Source organism: Salminus brasiliensis, chromosome 2 (genome assembly GCF_030463535.1).
Source record: "Salminus brasiliensis chromosome 2, fSalBra1.hap2, whole genome shotgun sequence".
NCBI lineage: Eukaryota > Metazoa > Chordata > Actinopteri > Characiformes > Bryconidae > Salminus > Salminus brasiliensis.
This window is the reverse complement of record NC_132879.1, coordinates 43,395,651-43,415,926: the sequence shown is the minus strand read 5'-3', so window position 1 is coordinate 43,415,926 and position 20,276 is coordinate 43,395,651. Positions and strand designations below refer to the sequence as shown.

The following is a 20,276-nucleotide window of genomic DNA, read 5'->3' as shown; positions in this document are numbered from 1 at the left end:
TTTTCCATCTTCATATTCACAAGAGCCTACATGTGGAAAAAAACAGAGGACGAGAGAAAACACTACAATGATTAAATTAACAGGATGACATTTAACATTTCAGTTAATTAAATCAATAAAAACAAATATATATTTTATAGTTTCTTTATTGCAGTGGCACCTGAAGCCTCAGAGCTGCAAAACGTTGTTCGGAACTGTTATCATTTTATTGGTTAATCATTAAGAGAATAAAAGAGACAGTAAACTAACGCCCCAACTGGTATTTTTATTGATATGCATTGCATGGTCACTACAAGTTTTTGGTTTCCATTTTCATTCCAGTGCTAACAATACATTAATACTGTATATATCACATCAGAACAGGAGTAGGTGTAGCTTAGGCCAGAAGTTAGGCCTAAATTCCAGTAAGAGGGTATAAAAGGATTAACTCATTCAAGGACTGAGTGAGTTAATGTCTTTAGCTATACTGGGCATTTTACTTCAAGTCTCAATGGCAATAAATCTTAATACAAGGCAATAGAGAGGACATGTCCGCATGAGAGGGCACTTTATAAGTAGAATATTAAGCACATAAATTCTTATAAGCATAATATGTACCCAGGGATACAGTTAATAACTTAATGTGACATAGGCAATGAAAGCTGTTAAGGAGTGATTATTTTGGACTGAAGTGTATTCCTTTATTAAAGCCATTTTCAAAGATGAATTTGTATTCCCAAAAATCAAAAAGATTTGCACCTTAAACATTTTTATAAAATCTATTCATTGTTCGAACTAAACAATATCATGAAGGTCACACCTAACACTTTTCATACCAATAAAAGTGCTAAAGAGTACTGCAAAATATATCAACCATCAAATCTCCATGTCTTTAGGCACTGCTTGACAACCTGTCTGTACTGAGTTCAGAAACCCAAGCTTCCTGAGCTCAGAACACTCAGCTATTAGGATCTAAAATGTGTGTGCTATGTATCCCAAATATGTCCATATGTTCATTGGCGGACGATCCATCATTTATTCATGTTTTCCCACCCAGTCCTTCACCATCGTCACTCAGGAGGCTTTTTCTTAGCTTCTACGTCCTTTTTGAAGGCCTCTATTTTCTTTGCGATGTTAGGGACCTTGAGTGTAGGTTACCCAAAAAAAAAAAAAAAACACACACACACACACACACACAGTATTAGACAAAGCATTTAAAAACGTTTAAATTAACTTGCTAGTGTACACTAATTCCTAATGGGTAGAGTCCTCAAAATAAAGATAGTTGTAATGTTGTTATTGCACCTCAGATATTAGTTTGACAGCTTACTCTTTATTTGCTAGTGTTCCAATTTGATGCATGTAGAATCAAAAATCACCTAAAAGTGGTTGATTGCTTACCTTTATTCAGATAAGGTGATTTAGGCCATCACAGTACCCCACCTGGCTAGCTACAGTTTTATGTAGGCAACTATAAACTATAAACAAATACGTGTTTCGGTAGAATTAAGTACTAACCTCATAATTCTGAGCCAGATACATCCCAACCACATTTCCCAAAGTGAATCCAACCTGCAAAACAGAGGTAGCTCGGTCAATATTTCAGACACGTAGTTAAAGGACAAAGAGAAAGCATACGAGTTGCACAGTCTGCTAACGCCTTATATGCTAGTTGGCTAACTAACGCTGGCACACACCAGAACACTAGCTAGCTAGATAGATAGCTTGCTAGCTAGCGCTAGTTAACCCAAGTTAGTTTCATGTAAATTCTTTGACTTCTAGCTAAGTTCTTACTGTAAACGTGATCAGTAAGAAATCATCTACACTAATTTGGCTACCTGAACAAATCAGCCAGCATTACTGACTTGTAGCACTATATATATTTTTAATATTAGCTAAATTAAACGTAGCCATCGAGTTGACCTGAGGGAGTGACATGCTAACGCAGCACTAGCTAAGTTAAATAAACAATACCAATAACCACAACCAAAAAGTACTCACTATAAACTGCATCATGATTAAAACCTTGGATGCAAGAAAATACTAAACAGAATCTGGTCCCGCGAATGATGACTAGTGGAAAAACCAGCCTAGTTCACACCACTGTTGTGGTCACTGAGAGGAGGTTGTCATCAGGCGCTTACGTCTCTTTTTTTTTCAAATTAAAAGTCCCAGTCGAGACCATGAACGGAAATTTAACTGTGCGATTTTCTGAAACCTGTAACATTCGCAAGTGTATTGTATTATTTATTAATAAAAACACAAAGCAGTAATCTCCAAGTGATAGTTTGATAGTTAGTTTTTTCTATATTAAATTGGAATGATAGTTTATTATAAGATACATGTATAGCAGCCATATAGCCATATGTAGAAAATTAAGAGTCCCCTTGGATTTTTTTAAATAGCAATGTTAAGTGAGATGTTAAGTGGTAGAAATGCAGTTTTCTTGTGAGTAATAAGTTAGAACTCCCCCGCATTTATTACAACCAAAAATGGCCAAAATTGGAATCAGGTGCAGCACTTCAGCTGCAGATGATTAGAACATGTCTCGAGAATATTTTGGAGAAGCCTGTCTTATTTAAACCTCAGACATTTTGTTAGGCCAGGTAAGACCAGCAAATTCAACCCAGAAGCAGGCCGCAGGATATGTAAAGAAGCCTCCAACAATCCCAAAATGTCCTCAGTGAATGTACAGGTAGCTCTTACCTTAACTGGTGTCAAAGTACAGCATCAGAAAGAGGCTCCACAAGTCTTTGGCCAGGTGTTCCAAGCAAACTTTGTTCCGGCCCTGACATGATGCACCTAATTCGAGGCATTTTAAATAGCAATAAATCTTTTTTTGCATTAATTGCAGTTTTCTACTTTTTGACATAATGTGAATCTGGCAGCTGTCACAGCTTACATGTGACAAAATTAAATGATGAATAGACCAATAGAAATGCTCCAGAATGACTGAATACCAAAAGATTTCACATGACTGTACATGCCATTAAACAGTACGTTAGTGTCTAAAACTGCAGTTCCTTTTTTGTTCCGTTGAGGTAAAATGGGACAATTTCTCATTATTTACTTTTCTAATCCATTCCTTTGTTTTCCTGCTCATCACATGATTCCTGTCATTGGACAACTTCGTTCACGATTCCCTACCCCATGCACACAGATAAAGATATAAATCCAGGCTGTTTATGTCAAGGATGTCTACTTAAGTGGATTTCATGTGGCTGTTTTAGTGTGAAGGCATTAGTTTATCAGAAAGGAATGTAAACTTCTCATTGCCAAGATATCTCTGTCTCCTCTGGAAAATTTGATTATATATATTATGCAAGACCTTCTTCTGAATTTCTCAATCCCCTCATATGTTCTCCTCTCTAGATGTTCCACATGCCTTAAGTGACCCTTTTGATAGTAAATTATTTGGTTTAATTGGGGACACACACACAGAATGCTGTGTTAGTTTTACACCATCTGTTTCACTTTTGACTTATCAGCCTGCAAACTGAAGAGAACAGCTCCCATTGTGGACTACTGGAGAGTCTTTATAACTCCTTCCTGGCTGATATATTTCAATACCTAAATTTCTTTTTAACACAGCAGAGTGTGCTGTTTGTTGAGGCCTTTTAGAGTCCAGGGAAATGCTGGGAAGGTTTCTATTCAAAAGGGCTGTCAGTTTCAAGGTTTGTATAGTTTAACCAATATAAGGTTAAACAAGGTGTGTATAGTTAAATCTTCCACACAGGGCTTGATGTTGCTAAATATTTGTTTTCTTCAAAAGTTGATCCATTAAAAAAAACACTCCTGATTCAACGATTGAAAAGCCTAATTACTAGTCAAGTTTAATAACCACCAGAAGAAACACCATCTTCACCACCTTCAAATACTTGTATGTGGCCCTAATGGCCTAAGATCTTTTAGCTGTAGTTTAGTTTACAGAGAGTAAAGCTCAGTGTTTTAAGCTGTTCTCCTCATTAGTTTTTACATATGAAACACTTATATGCGGCAGGTTAAGTCAGTTCTGTTTAGCCTTTCTTCTGGGCGAGTTTGTTTAGAAAGTTATTTGAAGACTCATGTACATGAACTCTCTCTTCTACATTTCTGTCTTTGCACTACAGCTGAAGGAATTGTGACAGTCCTTAAGCATCTAAGCTTTTAAAATAATATAAACAATGATATTCAAACTTTTGACTCAAGTCTGAATAGAGCTGATAGAGCACTTGTACTTTTACTCAAGTCTGGGCCTCTAGTACTAGTATACATGTCTGTTGAGTGCAAACACCATCCAAGGTGTGGCCAATTAACAGTACACTCCTTTTGTTTAAAAAAATGTGTTAGGTTACAGTGTAGATATTTTACTCCCTAAGTCTTTAAATTAACAGTTGTAGCGCTTTTATACATACAGTGTGCTCAATTCTCATCAGTCCACTGACAGTGTCCAAATGGTCCAAGTTCCCAGAGTTCAAGTCACATTTACTAAATGCAGGCTTCAGCTGGACTGGCTTCTAACTCCTCCCCCCCCCCTCAGCTCCAAGCCTCAGGGTAAGTGTAAGTTCAAGGCATGGCCAATCAAATGCTGATGCTTGTCTTTTCTCTAGGAAGCTGCCTGTGTTACATAACAGACAAACCTCACAACTGCAAAGCTACTTCACTCTACACCATCTTGGTAAAAGAAGAGCTGCTTTATCATGGCATCCACTATCACTCTCAATACTGGAGCACAAATGCCCATTATAGGGCTGGGGACATGGAAGGTAAGAGACTTTAAAATTCCAACCATTGTGCTTCTGAACAACATCCTGCTTTTGATCAATTTTACTCACGCATCAACAGATGAAATGCTGCTCATGAAAAGACTTTGATTTATGAATCTCTCACTCTTGCTTTTTATTATTTTTTTCTAATTTCTAAAGTATAAATATTTTTTTATGTGTTTTTGTTATTACTAGCAGTCATTTTTAGAATGCATTTAAATCACTGTTGCCCAGCTCCAATCTTTTGTACTTGATCAGTTCAGTATGTCAGTAGATATTGTGTGAAATTTACTTTATTCATGTTGTGGATTTAATTCACCTCAAATAAATACCTTGAGATCCAGTGCTTGCTACCTCATTAAGTAATTTTTTTATGTTGAAAAGATGAGCCACTATTTACAGTGTGACTGAAATTTCCTTCACAACAAACAACAACAAGTACATTAGACAAAATTATTTACTGAATTTCATTTCTTAAACCTAAGTTTTGGTTTGATTACAATTTTAGATGGGTGTTGATCAGTAGGGGTGGACTAGGACTAAAAAACAGCCCTGGACTTTGTCCCAAATAGACTTACCACAACCAACACCTGCACACACAGCCTCTAGCTGTGTTGTCATTACAGGATCTTATCTATACCAGTCAAGGTATCAATATAATTTATGATGACTGCAGTTTGTGTTTATTATTGTAAGCTTTCATTTAGTCGTATGCTCGTATGCCCACATTTGTATGTTGCTTTGAATAAAAGCTGCTGAATGAATAAATGTCAAATGTCAGATATATGTGTTTAATTGTACATACAATGCAGCTTTATATCAATTTAACATTAGTTTTAATGCCGGATATTTGAATTTGTTTCATGAGTTCATTTGGATACTGACATCATCATTTTACAAAAAGCATTTTGATTTATGTCTTCATTCTTTAGTAAACCAGAGAAATTTTAAATAGAGATACATGGAGAGGCATCAGGCAGATAATGTGGGCTAATCGTGTTTGTTTTAAAGGGTTTTTTTTTGCTTAGCAAATAAAGTATTGCATAGATCCCTTCTGCTGTTGATTGTCAGCATTACTCCATCTGACTTTAACATTGGTTGACCAATATCAAAATCAATGTTGCCAGGTGCTGTGCCAAATTCTGACTCCCCACCAGAATCCCATTCGCAAGCACACACATAGTATGGGTGCAACAGATTACTCTTCCGTTTTCGTCTACATGGTATTCCTCAAAGCTCTGTTCTTGGCCCCCTGCCTTTTTTCATATATATCCAGCCCTCTGATATTGTCCATCACCATGGCCTAAAATTACAATGTTATGCGGACTACACTCAAATGTTTCTCAACATCAAACCCACAGATTTATTTCCACCGACCACATTGTCCTCCTGTATTCAGCAGTTAAAGTACTGGTGAACTAATCTTCTAAAGATAATAAAACATAACTGAGGATTATTTGTACAAAGACCTCTAAAGATCACACATTTCTGCTGTTAACCTTTAAAGCCCTGCATGGTCTCAACTACTTCCATTTGTTCCACCTCACAAATTAAGATCTAAGTCAGTCAGGTTTTCCAGCTATACCCAGGTTCAGGCTGTCCACTATAGATGCCCCTTACTTATAACCTTCATCTGTTGGCTCCTGCAGTCTATCCCCGGGCAGGTGGAAGAAGCAATAAAGGCAGCAATCCTGGCTGGTTATCGTCACATCGATGGGGCCGTTGTCTATGAAAATGAAAAAGAGGTTGGGGCTGCTGTTCGTGCCATGATTGACCAAGGAGTGGTAAAAAGAGAGGACCTTTTCATTGTCACCAAGGTAAGCACTGCGCATAGGAATTGCATGACGTAGCTACAAAAAACAAACAAACAAAAAAAGACTTATCAACAACTGGAATAGTGTTGGTGCTCCCTCCCTGGCGTTTTACATATTACATTTTTCAGCTATGGTGCACATGTCATGAGAAACATTTGGTTAGAGGAGCTTGCGAGAAGTCCCTACATGACCTAATGCTGGACTATGTGGATCTCTACCTAATGCATATGCCTATGGGCTTCAAGGTACTACTAATAAGTAGCAAATTCTAATGTAATACATGATAATAGTATTTGGATGGACACAAGTCCTAATTGCTGAATTTAAACCTGCAGCCTTCAGATGAGATTTTTCCACTTGATGCTGAGGGGCAAGCCATTCCAGATAACAGCAACTTTCTGGAGACATGGGAGGTAACTGAAAAATATGACGTGGAATTTCAGATTCCAAATTTAAATTAATGTTCATGTATGTATTCAATGAAATGCACATGAATACAGTTCTAATGTTATTATAAAGGAAATGGAGAAACTGGTGGATGCTGGGCTGGTCAAGGCCATTGGAATCTCTAACTTCAACCACGAGCAGATTGAAGCCATCCTGAGTAAGCCAGGCCTTAAGTACAAACCTGCCAACAACCAGGTAGCCTTTTTGAACTCTATTTGTATTCCTAGGCTTATCATCTAGTACACATTAAATTTAAAGAGCTAAATAAACCATAGTGTTTTATCCAATACAACAGTTTCTCTTTTCTTTTCTTCTCTAGATTGAGTGCCATCCTTACCTAACACAGGTGAAGCTGATTAACTTCTGTCAGTCTAAGGGCATCGCAGTGACTGCCTACAGTCCTCTTGGGTCCCCTGACAGACCATGGTAAGCAAAAATAAAACCTTTATCTTAACAGATACTAAATAGGGTTGGGTGTTTCTATGCACCATACCTTGTTGTCATTATCATGTTATTCATTAAAGAACCCACCCATTACTACAGAAGTAAAGTTAACATATCTCTAAATGCATCCTAACTCTACTTAGAGGTTTCTTTTTTTACAGGGCAAAACCTGGTGATCCATCACTCTTGGAGGACCCAAAGATCAAGGTCATAGCTGCTAAGCATAATAAAACACCAGCACAGGTTTGTTTGTTTGTTTGTTATTATTACATTATTGTATGTATATATAGTGTGTGTGTATGTATATGTGAACAGTACAGGTATTTTGCAGCACTGTGGCTTCATTTTTGGAAGAATCTATTTTGGCAAACTGAACGTTCCCTCTGATGTACTCACATTTTCAAAATTCCCAATGAATTTTCAGTGGGATTCAAGTCAGGAGATAGGCTAGACCATGCAAGTACCTTTCAATCTTCATGTTGTTTCTAAGAACCCATTTTGGCTCTGTGTTTGGGGTTGTTATCCTGCTAAAATGTCTGAAAGCTCCATCTTCACCCCAGATTCAGTTTCTTGGCTGATGATATTGAATTCCTCTCTAGTATGCCCCAGTACATGGCTTCATTCAATAATATGTCATACCACAGTAGAGTTTACCAGTCCCATATCTTGAGGCTTCGATTATCATAACTCTACAGGGATTAGACAAGCTGTGTCAGCAGTAGGTGCAGCTTAAAGTAGCTAAAAACATTCATTATAAGTGATGTCCACAAACCACCAAAACTTTAGGAAGCTCCTTTACCTTTACTTCATGATTGCTACTTGTTGTGTGAAATATTCCCAGCCAATGACAACAACATTTATAATGACACCAGACACGAATATCCAGACCTATGTATTTTAAATGCAGGATCTGAATACCCTTGACGCAACAAAACTCAGACATAGCAGGAATGTTCAGTCAATCAAAATGTTTAATTTGTCATGCACAGAGAGAAGCGGGTCAATTTCTGAAGCTTCTCTGATGGCCTTAAGCGTATATGTTAAATATTCTACTCAGCCATACATTTTATGACCCTAGATGGTAATAGACAGAATGTATGGACTTTGTTGTGGAATGTGAGCTATCGGGCCCCATAGGTTCATAAGGACTTCAAAACACACATTCCTAATAAGGACTTGAGGCCTGTAGGCACACAAGATTTCTTGGTGGTCTGCAAGAGGCTATATGTTAGAACCCATGCTGCTCTCCAGTCCAGAGCATAATGATTTACAATCAAACAGGTTTTTTTAACATTTAACATTTTTTAACATGTTTTTCTTTATGTTATGAGTCCCCTCATTGTGTCTGCATTTGATTATAATGCTGCTAGTCACAATTCAGTTGCTCTGTTGACCTTAAAAAATAATATTGTACCCAGACTTTTTTATGTTTCAGACACTTTCTATCATTGCCTTATTTTTATTTTCTTCCAATGGCCTGATTAGAATCAGCCCCACAAGGATCAGCCTGGATAAATTACCTCTGGACTACAGCCAGGGAGGATTAAAACCTTCTAATCATAATCCCTTAAACAGCCCATGGCTGTTATTACAAACTTCTATTACCAAGGATTAGACCCACCAGTCTGCACAGAAGTCCTTGTAGCTACTGAATAATACGCCTTAGTGTGTAATAAGCCTTTCTGCATTAAGGGGTTAAGATACATTATTGAGCAGCCCAATCCAGAATTCTAGTCCAAATAGTTTGATAGGAGCCCCCGTCTTCCATGGCTTTATGTTAAAAAGATGGAAATAAAGGAGGAGACCTGCTATATGAATGGAATATAACGTAAATTAAAACAGCAACACATAACCCATTGAATGTGCATTCAGTCAGGGAACTCACACTGACTTTTTTACATGCTATTTCAAAAAATCTGTCACCAGGTTCTAATCCGGTTCCACATTGAGAGGAATGTTGCTGTTATTCCCAAATCCGCCAACGCAGGGAGAATCAAAGAAAATTTTCAGGTATTTTTTTTAGAATATGGAGCGGGGTAGTGCATGTACATCTTCACATCAAACTGATATGCACTATATTGTCCTGTAAATATTCTGTTGTTGTTTTTTTACAGGTCTTTGATTTTAAGCTGAGTAATGAAGAGATGAACACCATTCTGGGCTTCAACAGGAACTGGAGAATACTTCAAATGATGTGGTGAGTCAAGAGAGTAGTAAGACTGTATGTGTAGATTTCTATTTCCGTCTATTTAAAATGTAATGCTTCCTCTTTTTTTTAGGGCAACCAAGCATAAGGACTTTCCTCTGAATGCAGAATATTGAGCTCCAGTTCTTACACACACTGTCGAAACATTCCTTTCATACTACAGTCAAGTCTAAACATTTTTATGAATAGTTTACTGTTTATATATTTCTTTAGCTTATTTGCCACACCCACATTCAGCTAAAATAACACACATGTTCCAAGAGACTGAAAGAGGATGACAGCAGATTGAATGCAGCCTACACTCATGTAGTTTGCTTGTTTCTATGGGTGGCAATGTTTCCACACCATTGCCTTGTCTTGATGGGAGAACAGCTACTGCTAAAAATGACCACGCTTTCTACAGATGTCATTACCTAAAATGTTTACTATGTATTTTAAATCCAACCACATTTGAGTTAGGCCTATTATCTATGAAATATATCAACACTAAGTTAAAAATAATAGTCATTATTGAAAGAATGTTATGTTTTATTTTTATTTAAAACTCAAATTGGGTTTAATACAATTAAATTAATAAACCTTTCTTGTAGTCTAATGTATATAATCACAGTATATGGTGAGAGATATCTAAAACGATTTTCTCCTGTGCAAATAAAAGATAATCCCCCTTTTGTTATTTGACCAATAGTGATTTATATTTTAGCCCTTGTTGTATATACCTAGCCTACCAGGTGTGTGCTAATTTAATTATTGTAACCAATGGGTTGTGGTGGGCTGCATGTGCTGAGACACTTTATTGGGGCTTGTCCAATACTCATTGTCCTAAATGCAGGAAGGTACAAAGCAAGCATATCGTCGCTGTCGCTTTATGAAAAACATCTCCAAAATGGTGACTTTACTGGAGAAGGCATAAGTTGTCTTAACTTTGAATGGAAGTCAATGTAAACTAACAGTTTATTCTAATTAAATCATTTCTGTTGGTCTAGTCGTCCAGAATTTTTACAGTGCACAGAGCAGCTACAGAGATGAGAAATGATTTAAGAACTGACAAAAATGGAGCCTATATAAATGTGCACACAAAGCCCAATATTCTTGTGATGAGGGGCAAAGCTTCGCTAAAGTGCAGTGATGTTAATGGCTTAGTCCAAATCAGGTTGCCAGATTAAAAAGCAGTAAAAGACAGGTAAAGCAGGTAAAAGAAGCAGTAAAGACAGCAACCCTTGTCAGACCAGCACACTAATGGGGCCTGTCTCTATGCAAATGAGGAGTTCAGGGTTTGCATCCATGCCATGACTGACAAAGGAGTAGTGGAAGGAGGGTAGCTTTTAAACTGCAAAGTCATTGACAACAGTTCTTGCCTTTGCTTTATGACATTAAACGTGTGATCATTGACTGATGAGTCACCAGTAATTATACTATGCCCATTGCCCAGTCCAATACATACAAAGAGCAATTCAATCTGCGAGAAGACCTCGAATGGCCTAAAGCTGGACTGTCCAGAGCTCTACTGAATGCATTTGCCACTGGGTTTTAATGTAGTTTTTGTAAGAAAAGCAATACATGTGGAAATGGATGGCTGGATCTGAATCTGCAGCCTAGTCATTCCACATAACAGCAACTTTCTGAAGACATGAAAGGTAAATTATTGTTTCTTTAAATAAATCAATGTATTCCAATGTATTTCCACAATTTGCATAACATTAGTTATCTATAGAGCCAATTGAAAGGGAGCTGGGTTCAATAGTATCGGATGCAGATCTAACCAAACCTCAGTAATCTTGCAACACATATTCTATTCAAGTAACACAGCCCAGCCAATCAGATGCACTGACGCATTTGACAACAAATACTCCTCCCATTACAACCGTAACACTAGTAGTAATTACTGTACAAAAAGTGAATTAGCTGATTCTGTCTTTAGGGGTGATGCCAGGGATTGTGGGCCCCTACAAAGACTGGGTCCTACAGTCACAGGCCATTTGAATCGTCCTAATACTTCCCATCCATGTGGCACCCCGTCTGTCCCACACAGACATGTGGCTAAAATCTTATTAGGATACAATCCAGAGACTAGCCATAATTATTTAATTCCTCATTCCTCATTTGGAACTAGAAATAAAAACAACTACTATCCCCTCCTTCACTTCCTGTTCTTGACTAAAACGTCTTTAATAGTCTACATCAGTTGCCAAGGCAGACAGCTGGCAGATATATGTGTGGATGGTCGGCCCATTGTTTGGCTCTTCATTTCTTGGATTGGAACAGCATTGGTTTATTTCACGAAGACGCTGCCACTACTCCCAGAGAACCTGCTGTTATAAACTGTCTACCATATCATATTGGAGAAAGATCATATTTTAGGGACTCAAAAGTACTTGGAAGTAAAAGTAGTGTGTGTAGTGTTTGTAGCCTGACTTGATGTTTGTCCCTTAAATTAAAAGTGTTTTAAATGGTTAACAAAATAAACATTAATACTACTGGACACCTAAATGAAGAGAAGAACGTTGATTATCCCACAACAATGGTGCACTTCAAAGTCTGTGACAGTGTAAACAGTAACTGAACCGTTGGTTCGGCATGTTATATGTTGGACGCAGGAGAAATGGTCAGATGTGAAGACCTGAGTGACTTTGACATGGTCCAAATACTTATGGCCAGATGGCTGGGTCAGAGCCTCCCCAAAATGATAAGGCTCGTGAGGTGCTCTGGGTCCACCTCATAATTGATAGTACAGGGAGTCTGATGGTAACGTCTTGGTGCTAGATACCTGTAAAGAAGTGGTTGAGGCAGGCTACATGTGCAAAGGTCCTTTTTAGGGCTAAGGCAAAACATCAGGACAGGCAGGGGTCAAATAACAGGCAGGCAGGTACATCATAGGCAAGTCCATACTTGTGTCACTTTAAACAGCGGTAGAGTCATAGAGACTTCACACCAGCACATAAAACTCTGGAGCTTAAGTGGAGTCCTAATTACTCCATCAACTGCACCTGTGTGCTTAGAGCTGATCCACAGGTGAAGGATGGAGCCCAGCCCTTGTGCACAGGTTCCCCACTGAGGCCAGCAGAGGGAAACATTACAATACCACAGGGTAGTATATTCATAGATCTTGCAGAGTGAGCTGTTTTGGTGATCAAAACGATGATTTGATAGTTATGAAAACTGGTCAATATCTAAAAACAATTATCTTCCGGTGATGAATAAAATTCTTTAATATAAAATATTATATATAACATATCATTTCATTTTAATAATATACCTGTATATTATAATATACCTATTTGGGAACTGCAAGACTCTGATCTGGTGACAGAGTTCTGTGAATAACACATCATGTGGTCATGAGGCATGATGATGATACAACCCTGAAACTGTGTAATACAAGCAATGTTTGACCTTATTCGAATTCTTTTCAAAGCCAGTGAAGGACACTGCCTCCACAGCTCCTTCTTTTTCACGAATCAAACATTAACCCGTTAGAGGGGTGGATGCATTGATATAATAAAGCAATCAACATCCTATTGTGCTCTGTGATACATAGAAAAATGCTGAGTAATCCAAGCTGACCTTGACTGTGCGCAAAGAAAGTAAAGCTCAAAGTGACTTTGAAGAAGTTGTCATGGCTGGAGCTTCAGTGGTGGAAAATGTATAAACATTTCATTTAATTGAATGTTGTGATTTTAACAGTCGTACCACCTTTGTATACACAAGCCTAATGTGCATGAGTGTGAAGGCCTGTGAAACAGTGTCCACAGAGTTATAGTATATTTGCTGAATGCATGACAAACTCTAACCCAGCCCTCTTGGCTCCAAGATTCAGTGGGTAAGGAGTGGACTCTAGACATTACCAATAAAATCCTGAGTCACGTCTTTTTTCTGAGAAGCTGCTGTTATATAACAGACAAACTTCTAACTGGATTCAAGGCTGCAAAGCTACTTCACTATACACCCTCTAGGTAGAGGAAGAAGAGCTGCTTCACCATGGCATCTACTATCCCTCTTAATTCTGGAGCACGAATGCCTACTGTTGGGTTGGGAACATGGAAGGTAAGAGACTTAAAAGTTCCAGTTGGTTTGCCACTGAAACACAGCCTGCTTTGGTTTAAATGTGCTTGCACATTGAAATATACTAGTTTGTTTTCTTAGATTGCAGTGTTGTAGACTTCTTCTTTTATTCATTTATTAATTTATTAATCTGAACCTTCTCTGTCTCTCTCTGTCTCTCTCTCTCTCTCTCTCTCTCTCTCTCACACACACACACACACACACACACACACACACACACACACACACACACACACTTTGCTCATGTAAAGAGTCTAGATCTTGGTCAGGTCTGTACTTATGGTGTTTTAGGCAACCCACCAGATCTCTCACTCACTACCAATGACCACCACCGGAGGTGCCTTCAGGACACATGGACACTTGGACTCATTATCTTACCTGTGCACGCTGTGTGATGCCTAGATGGTGTGTGATGGTTGCTTTTCCCATTTGCAAGTCTAAGCCCTGTCCCTTTATACCAGCTCTTTATGGATTTTGTACACTTCTACACAATGCTTGATTTTTGCATTGTGTTTTTGGCCTCAGCTTGGATTCTGTCCCTTTGTATCTTTACCCTTCTTTTTCTAAAGCATCTACAAGTTGATACTGTCTCATCATCATCACAGTCGTTCACGTTGGCTATCAAGTGTCTCGGCAGTATGGCACAGACATGCCCCCCACAGCCTGTGTAATCACCACGGCAGTGTATCCCAGACCTGAGTCGCGAGTTACTAGACATAGCACGCAGCAAAAACACAAAAACATTGGAAGAACCATGAAATACAAACCTTATCGTACATGGCTGTTACAGAACAATGCCTGTTAAAACGACACCTAGAATGGGAAAATCTATTACAGAGGACGTGAAATAGCTCAGAGACCCTCCCAAAAGACTTCAGTTCCCCTTAAAACAACAGAAAATAGTATTCTGTATCTGTATTGGCCTTTAATATATTGTTTGATATCGCTCAGTGCTCAGTTATATTGTTGAGCTTTGATTGTTAGGTGGTTGGTTTTGTTCCAAACTTGTAGTAGTACTTTAATTATAGGTTAAATTTGAAACCCCTCAGTGTCCCCCAGTTTCTGAATCACTCCTATGCCTTTGCCACTATTTCTTTACCCCAACCTCAGTGTTTTCTTTAATGATGAACTGCTAGTTGAAGTTTGATATATCTCAGAAGAAAAAAGGCATTAAACTACACAGTCTGCTTGTTGTTTAAAACTACATGGAAAAAGTGAAAGTACTGTCTTCCTGCAGTCTTCCCCAGGACAGGTGGAAGAAGCTGTAAAGGCAGCAATCCTGGCTGGATACCGTCACATTGATGGGGCCTATGCCTATAGGAATGAAAAAGAAGTTGGGGCTGCTGTTCACGCCATGATTGATCAAGGCGTGGTGAAAAGAGAGTACTCTGTTTTCCAAAAACATGCTGGTAGTTGGACTGGCAATGCTAAATTGCCTGTAGATGTGTGTGAGTGAATGGGTGTGTATGTGTTACCCTGTGACGAACTGGCACCCTATCCAGAGTGAATTCCTGCCTTTTTTGTGTTTCTGGGTAGGCTCCATATCCACTCCAGCCCTGATCAGATGAAGTGGATTGTATGAAGAAGAATGTATAACGTGAATTGTGTTAAATGTGCATGAGTACTGATTGCTCAATTCAAACCTGCAGCCTGGAGAAGATCTAATTCCTCTTGATGCTGAGGGCCAAGCTATTCCAGATAACAGTGACTTTCTGGAGACATGGGAGGTAATTGAAGAACCTGAAAGGGGACACTTCAGAATATGACAATATGACAGGACATTTACATAGCTAATTCAAAATATGATAATAAATGTTTTATACATGAATGTCTACATATGTATTTAATGAAATTCACATGTAAATAAATACATTAATTAAAAAAGTTGCCAATTTTATCATAAAGGAAATGGAGAAGCTTGTGGATGCTGGACTGGTTAAGGCCATTGGTATCTCTAATTTCAGCAGAGCGCAGATTGAAGCCATCCTGAACAAGCCAGGCCTCAAATACAAACCTGCCAACAACCAGGTAGCCTCTTTGGCCTTTTTGCACTGTCCATTTCTTTAGTTTAACATTCCGTATTCGGATAGCTTTCATAATTATTTTTCTTTTCTTTCCAGATTGAGTGCCATCCGTACCTCACCCAGGTGAAGCTGATCGACTTCTGTCACTCTTAAGGGCATCACAGTGACTGCATACAGTCCTCTGGGGTCACCTGACAGACCATGGTGAGCAAATATATATATATATATATATATATATATATATAATGTATGTATGTATGTATGTATGTGTGTGTGTGTGTGTGTGTGTAGTACTATGGTTTATGTAGTTATGTAGTACTATGGTATTTCTCTTTAGCAGAATTCACTCAAGCCTTTTCTGTCCTTTTAATTACATAACTACTTGATTATTTCACCCATCATTGCAGAACTGAAGTGAACACTTCTCTTTTTTACAGGGCAAAGCCAGAGGATCCGTCTGTCTTGAATGACTTAAAGATCAAGGCCATAGCTGCAAAGCATAATAAAACGACAGCACAGGTACATATTTATGTTCACCTTAAGATAGTCCTTTATTAGTCCCGCAGTGGGGAAATTCACAAATTTCACATTTCAAATTTCACAAATTCACCTTACATATGTGTGTGTGTGTGTGTGTGTGCATACTACCCTTCATTTATGTCATTTCCAGTCAAAATGCCCATTGAGTGCCATTAATTATGTTATATGTTTCATTGCTTTCTCTGCCCAACATTTTGTAAGTAATTGAAGCATTTTAATTTGCCATCTGTGTGTGTGTGTGTGGTCATACCCAAAGAACCAAAACAACAGAGCCAACAGGTGCCAAAACAGCTTTGCTGTGAATCAGACCTTTTGCACTAGCATATCCCACAGAGGGGAATCTGAAGGCCTGGACTCCACCTCGAAACCTTTCTCATGTTCCTCAAACCACTCCCAAACAATATGTGTAGAGTGCCATGGGCTCATTATCTTGCTGACATAGCTCACTGCCATAAGGGAATACTGTTGCCCTTTCACTCCCTCTTGTCTTCTTCCAGTGCATCCTTGTGCCATCACTTAGTAAATGTCGAACAAGCTTCAAGGCACAGTTCTGATGCTTGTATGCCCATTGTAGGTGCTTTTGATGGTAGATGGGGTCAGCATGAAAACTCTGACCTGTCTGAAGGGAAAACAGCCCCATTAACAGCAGTGGTGGGACACTTGGACACACTGTTGTTTGACACATTCTTTAACAATTTCTGTGACTTGTGCCACAGTCAACATTCTGTTGGTCTGACCCACCACAGACCACTGTCTATAGGTACTTGCCTCTGCTGTCTTGGACAACACAGATCATTTTTTAACATCTGGTCATTTGGCATGACAATCTGACCCTTGTTGACAGCAAGTCTTCCGCCTGCCTCATGCCTCCCACATCCAGCACACTGACTACAGCCTAAGACATTTTATTTACTGACTAAATAATGGGAAGAATGTCAAAAGAAGGGGTTAAAGAGAGAGCCTTTCTAACTTAATGGTCTTTTCACCATTTTTCCTTACACCACATGACATGTTAATAAAGAGAACTCTATTGCCAGGTCCTAATCCGGTTCCACCTTGAGAGGAATGTTGCGGTTATTCCCAAATCCATCAATCCAGGGAGAATCAAAGAGAATTTCCAGGTAATAGATTGGACTGTAAATTAGTGAATTAGTGCCTGTGAATTTATATCTTCACTTCAATGGGACATGCATGACATGTAAATCTACTATTATTTTGTATCCAGGTCTTTGACTTTAAGCTGAGTCCGGAAGAGATGGACACTATCATGACCTTCAACAGGAACTGGAGAATAGCTCAGTTTGAGTGGTGAGTCAAGAAAATAATTATACTTATACTTGTAAATTTGTTTTTTGGATAATTTGTCTTAAACTCAGTGGCATCTGTGCAATACTCAAATTATACTGTCCATATGTGCAATAATAATTGTAGTGTAATTCAATTTATTTTATTTTATTTTATAAAGCATGTATTCTTAAACAACTGTAACAACTGCAGTTTCTCTCCTGGGATCAATAAAGTATTTCCTATTCTTATTCTGATTCTTACTGTTTTATTTAGGGGTTCCAAGCACAAGGACTACCCACTGAATGCAGAATACTGAGCTACAGTCCTTACCCACACAGTCAGATGTTCCTTCTGTCTTATACAGTCAAGAACATCAGGCAGAACATGAATTTAACATTTTCTAAGATCAGTATTTGTAATTCAAATAGTTGAATTCAGATTTGCAATAAATATAAGCAGCATTTGTTTTCTAATGGCTCACTCTGGCACTAAGCTTCCAAATCTAATGATGGTAGATTTAATAATGGTAGACTCTTTAAATGTCTAAACACCTTGCCTGAAAACCTGCAAGATCTCCTGTCTTTGTCCATGTTCTCTGTTTACATTCTTCGTATGCTTTTGTCCCATGTGCCTTATTGTTTATGTTTTGGTCTCTGTCGCTGCTCTAGCCCTTCCTCAGTATTAATCGTCCCACCTGTGTGATATCTGCAGCCCTGTCCGCTTGTCATCTGTCTCAGGTGTCTCTAGTCTCTTGTGTCCAGTCTGCTCCAGCCCGGTTGTCTGACCAGTCAATAGTCCCCAATTATATTTGTCTCCACTCTCATCTTAGTCCATACACCTATTATCGGTTCTGCCCAGGTTTCTTGCCCAAGTCTATGTTCTATCCCTCTCATCTTGTCCGTTCCGGTTATCATTTCTGTCCTAGACTTCAGTGTAAAACGTCCCTTTCCCTGAGAGTCCTGCCCACTTCCTTTTTTGATCTTTTGTCCAGTCATCAGATCCAATCTCCTTTCTAGTCCGTAGGTCAGTCACCTGTCCAGTCTCCAATCCAGCATCTTGTCCTCTTTCCTAAATCATGTCCAGTCTCCTGTCTCCTGTTCCCTGTCTGGTTCTAGAGTCCAAGGTTTGGTTCAGTTCAGTGTTCCCTCTGCTGTCTGGTTTGCTGTTTTGTTCTCTTTTCTGTGGTCTTGGATATGTTCTATATGTCTGTTCCCATGTGCTTCTTTGTTTTAGTCTTTGTCTCCATCTTATCCCCACCTCATTATTATTGTTCTCACCTGTTTGAGGGAGACCTGCCTACCTGTCACCTGTGACAGGTGTCTCTATTTTAGTCTGGTGTACAAATACTTTTGTTGCAGACTAGTTTTGCATGTACACGTGTGTCTACTTTCATTTTTTTTTATTAATGATGACATTTATTCAATAAAGCTTAACTTGCACTGTCGCCCTGTCTCCAAGCTTCTCATAATGATAAGTGCTGAGCGTAGCAGTGATTAATTAATCATGAGGTAAAAGGTTTTATCACAGATTTGTTGTTCTACACTGATCAGTCATAATATTAAAATCGTGATTATCTTGACAATCAAGTGCTGCCATCAAATCTGAGCAGACACCCATATTGCCAATAAGAACACTTCATCAAGGATCACATCCACCATTAAACATTCATATAGAGCTGCTACTTTCAGCAAATCTGTCCATTTTAAATCTGAAAGACATAATCTACCTTACATTTATTCAATTCCTCCCCTACAACTTAGAAATATATGAATATTAGAGAAGGTTATGAGAAATAATATTAGAGAAGGGTCATATTTTGTAGGCTTAAAGGTATAGCTGCCCAGCTGCCCCATGTCCAGGTGTGTGTGTTTAATTATTATTTGAAATACAAATAAAACAGACAAAAAATCAACTTTCTGTGTAGCATTTTACATTCATCAGACATTCACACCACACGCTGCACCCGTAAGGCCAACAGCATAGTGAAGGACCCCACTCCCTCACATGGACTTTTTTCACTGCTGCCGTCTGGCAGAAGGTACAGGAGCATCCATGCACTCACTGCACGGTTCTGCAATAGCTTTGTCCCACAAGCAGTCAGACTTTTAAACAACAGAGACTGAACCTAACCCCCACAACCTATAGCATTTTAACCTGTCTGCTTCCTATTTACCTTATTTATACATTCCATACTTTACTACCTCAGTGCTGTGTTTCATATTTCATGTACGTTGTATGCTGTCTATGTATTTCTATGCACCTTCTATGCACCTTATTATCAATACCTACCTGTTAAATATCTATGCACCTTACACACATTACCTCTATTCAGAATTGAGTCGTGTTTATTGTGTTTAGTGTACAGTCTTGCACGTTGCACTTTCTGCAGTTTGTCTTGTTTTGTTCCATGTTGCACCCTTCTTCTGGAAAAAAATGTAATTTCATTTCACTGTGTACTTGTACAGAGCTGAAATGACAATAAAAAAACTCTTGACTTGACTTGACTTGATTATTTATCTAGGAAGGACAGACCCAACTGAGATGGGTTTAAAATTACTAAACCACAGAGATCTGGCAACACATTCAAGTAGCATACTCTTTACGTCTTACTCTACAGTTTACAGTGAATCTGTAGGTGGCGATAGGTGTGTGTAGATCAGATTTTAGAATCAAACCATCTATCATACAATAGATTAATTATGTTTACAAATGCATTTCATTATATGTC

At 38.5% G+C, this 20,276-nt stretch overlaps 2 protein-coding genes and 1 pseudogene across 3 annotated transcripts in view; 2 read left to right on the top strand and 1 right to left on the bottom strand.

Annotated features, from left to right (window-relative positions):
• The window catches only part of LOC140549330 (aldo-keto reductase family 1 member B1-like), a 160,447-nt gene extending 149,871 nt beyond the window's left edge, over positions 1–10,576 (top strand). Inside the window, exons 1-10 of one of the 2 annotated variants that reach the window (XM_072672865.1) lie at positions 4,642–4,724; positions 6,374–6,541; positions 6,667–6,783; positions 6,874–6,951; positions 7,058–7,180; positions 7,305–7,411; positions 7,591–7,672; positions 9,356–9,439; positions 9,544–9,626; positions 9,709–10,576. In XM_072672865.1, the coding sequence (XP_072528966.1) occupies positions 4,659–4,724; positions 6,374–6,541; positions 6,667–6,783; positions 6,874–6,951; positions 7,058–7,180; positions 7,305–7,411; positions 7,591–7,672; positions 9,356–9,439; positions 9,544–9,626; positions 9,709–9,751 (951 nt within the window). In that variant the 5' untranslated portion in view covers positions 4,642–4,658 and the 3' untranslated portion in view covers positions 9,752–10,576. Of the gene's footprint in view, positions 1–4,641; positions 4,725–6,373; positions 6,542–6,666; positions 6,784–6,873; positions 6,952–7,056; positions 7,181–7,304; positions 7,412–7,590; positions 7,673–9,355; positions 9,440–9,543; positions 9,627–9,708 lie in introns of those variants that run through there. The other variant, XM_072672866.1, reaches the window with a different exon arrangement.
• Positions 251–2,116, bottom strand: stmp1 (short transmembrane mitochondrial protein 1). Its single transcript, XM_072673885.1, has 3 exons — positions 1,981–2,116; positions 1,498–1,551; positions 251–1,121 (listed from the first exon to the last, which is right to left on the bottom strand). The coding sequence occupies exons 1-3, from the start codon at positions 1,993–1,995 to the stop codon at positions 1,050–1,052; spliced, it is 141 nt and encodes a 46-aa protein (XP_072529986.1). The 5' UTR covers positions 1,996–2,116; the 3' UTR covers positions 251–1,049.
• Positions 10,577–13,608: 3,032 nt separating the features above from the next.
• On the top strand, positions 13,609–17,864 carry LOC140549332 (aldo-keto reductase family 1 member B1-like; annotated as a pseudogene).
• Positions 17,865–20,276: the final 2,412 nt, after the last annotated feature.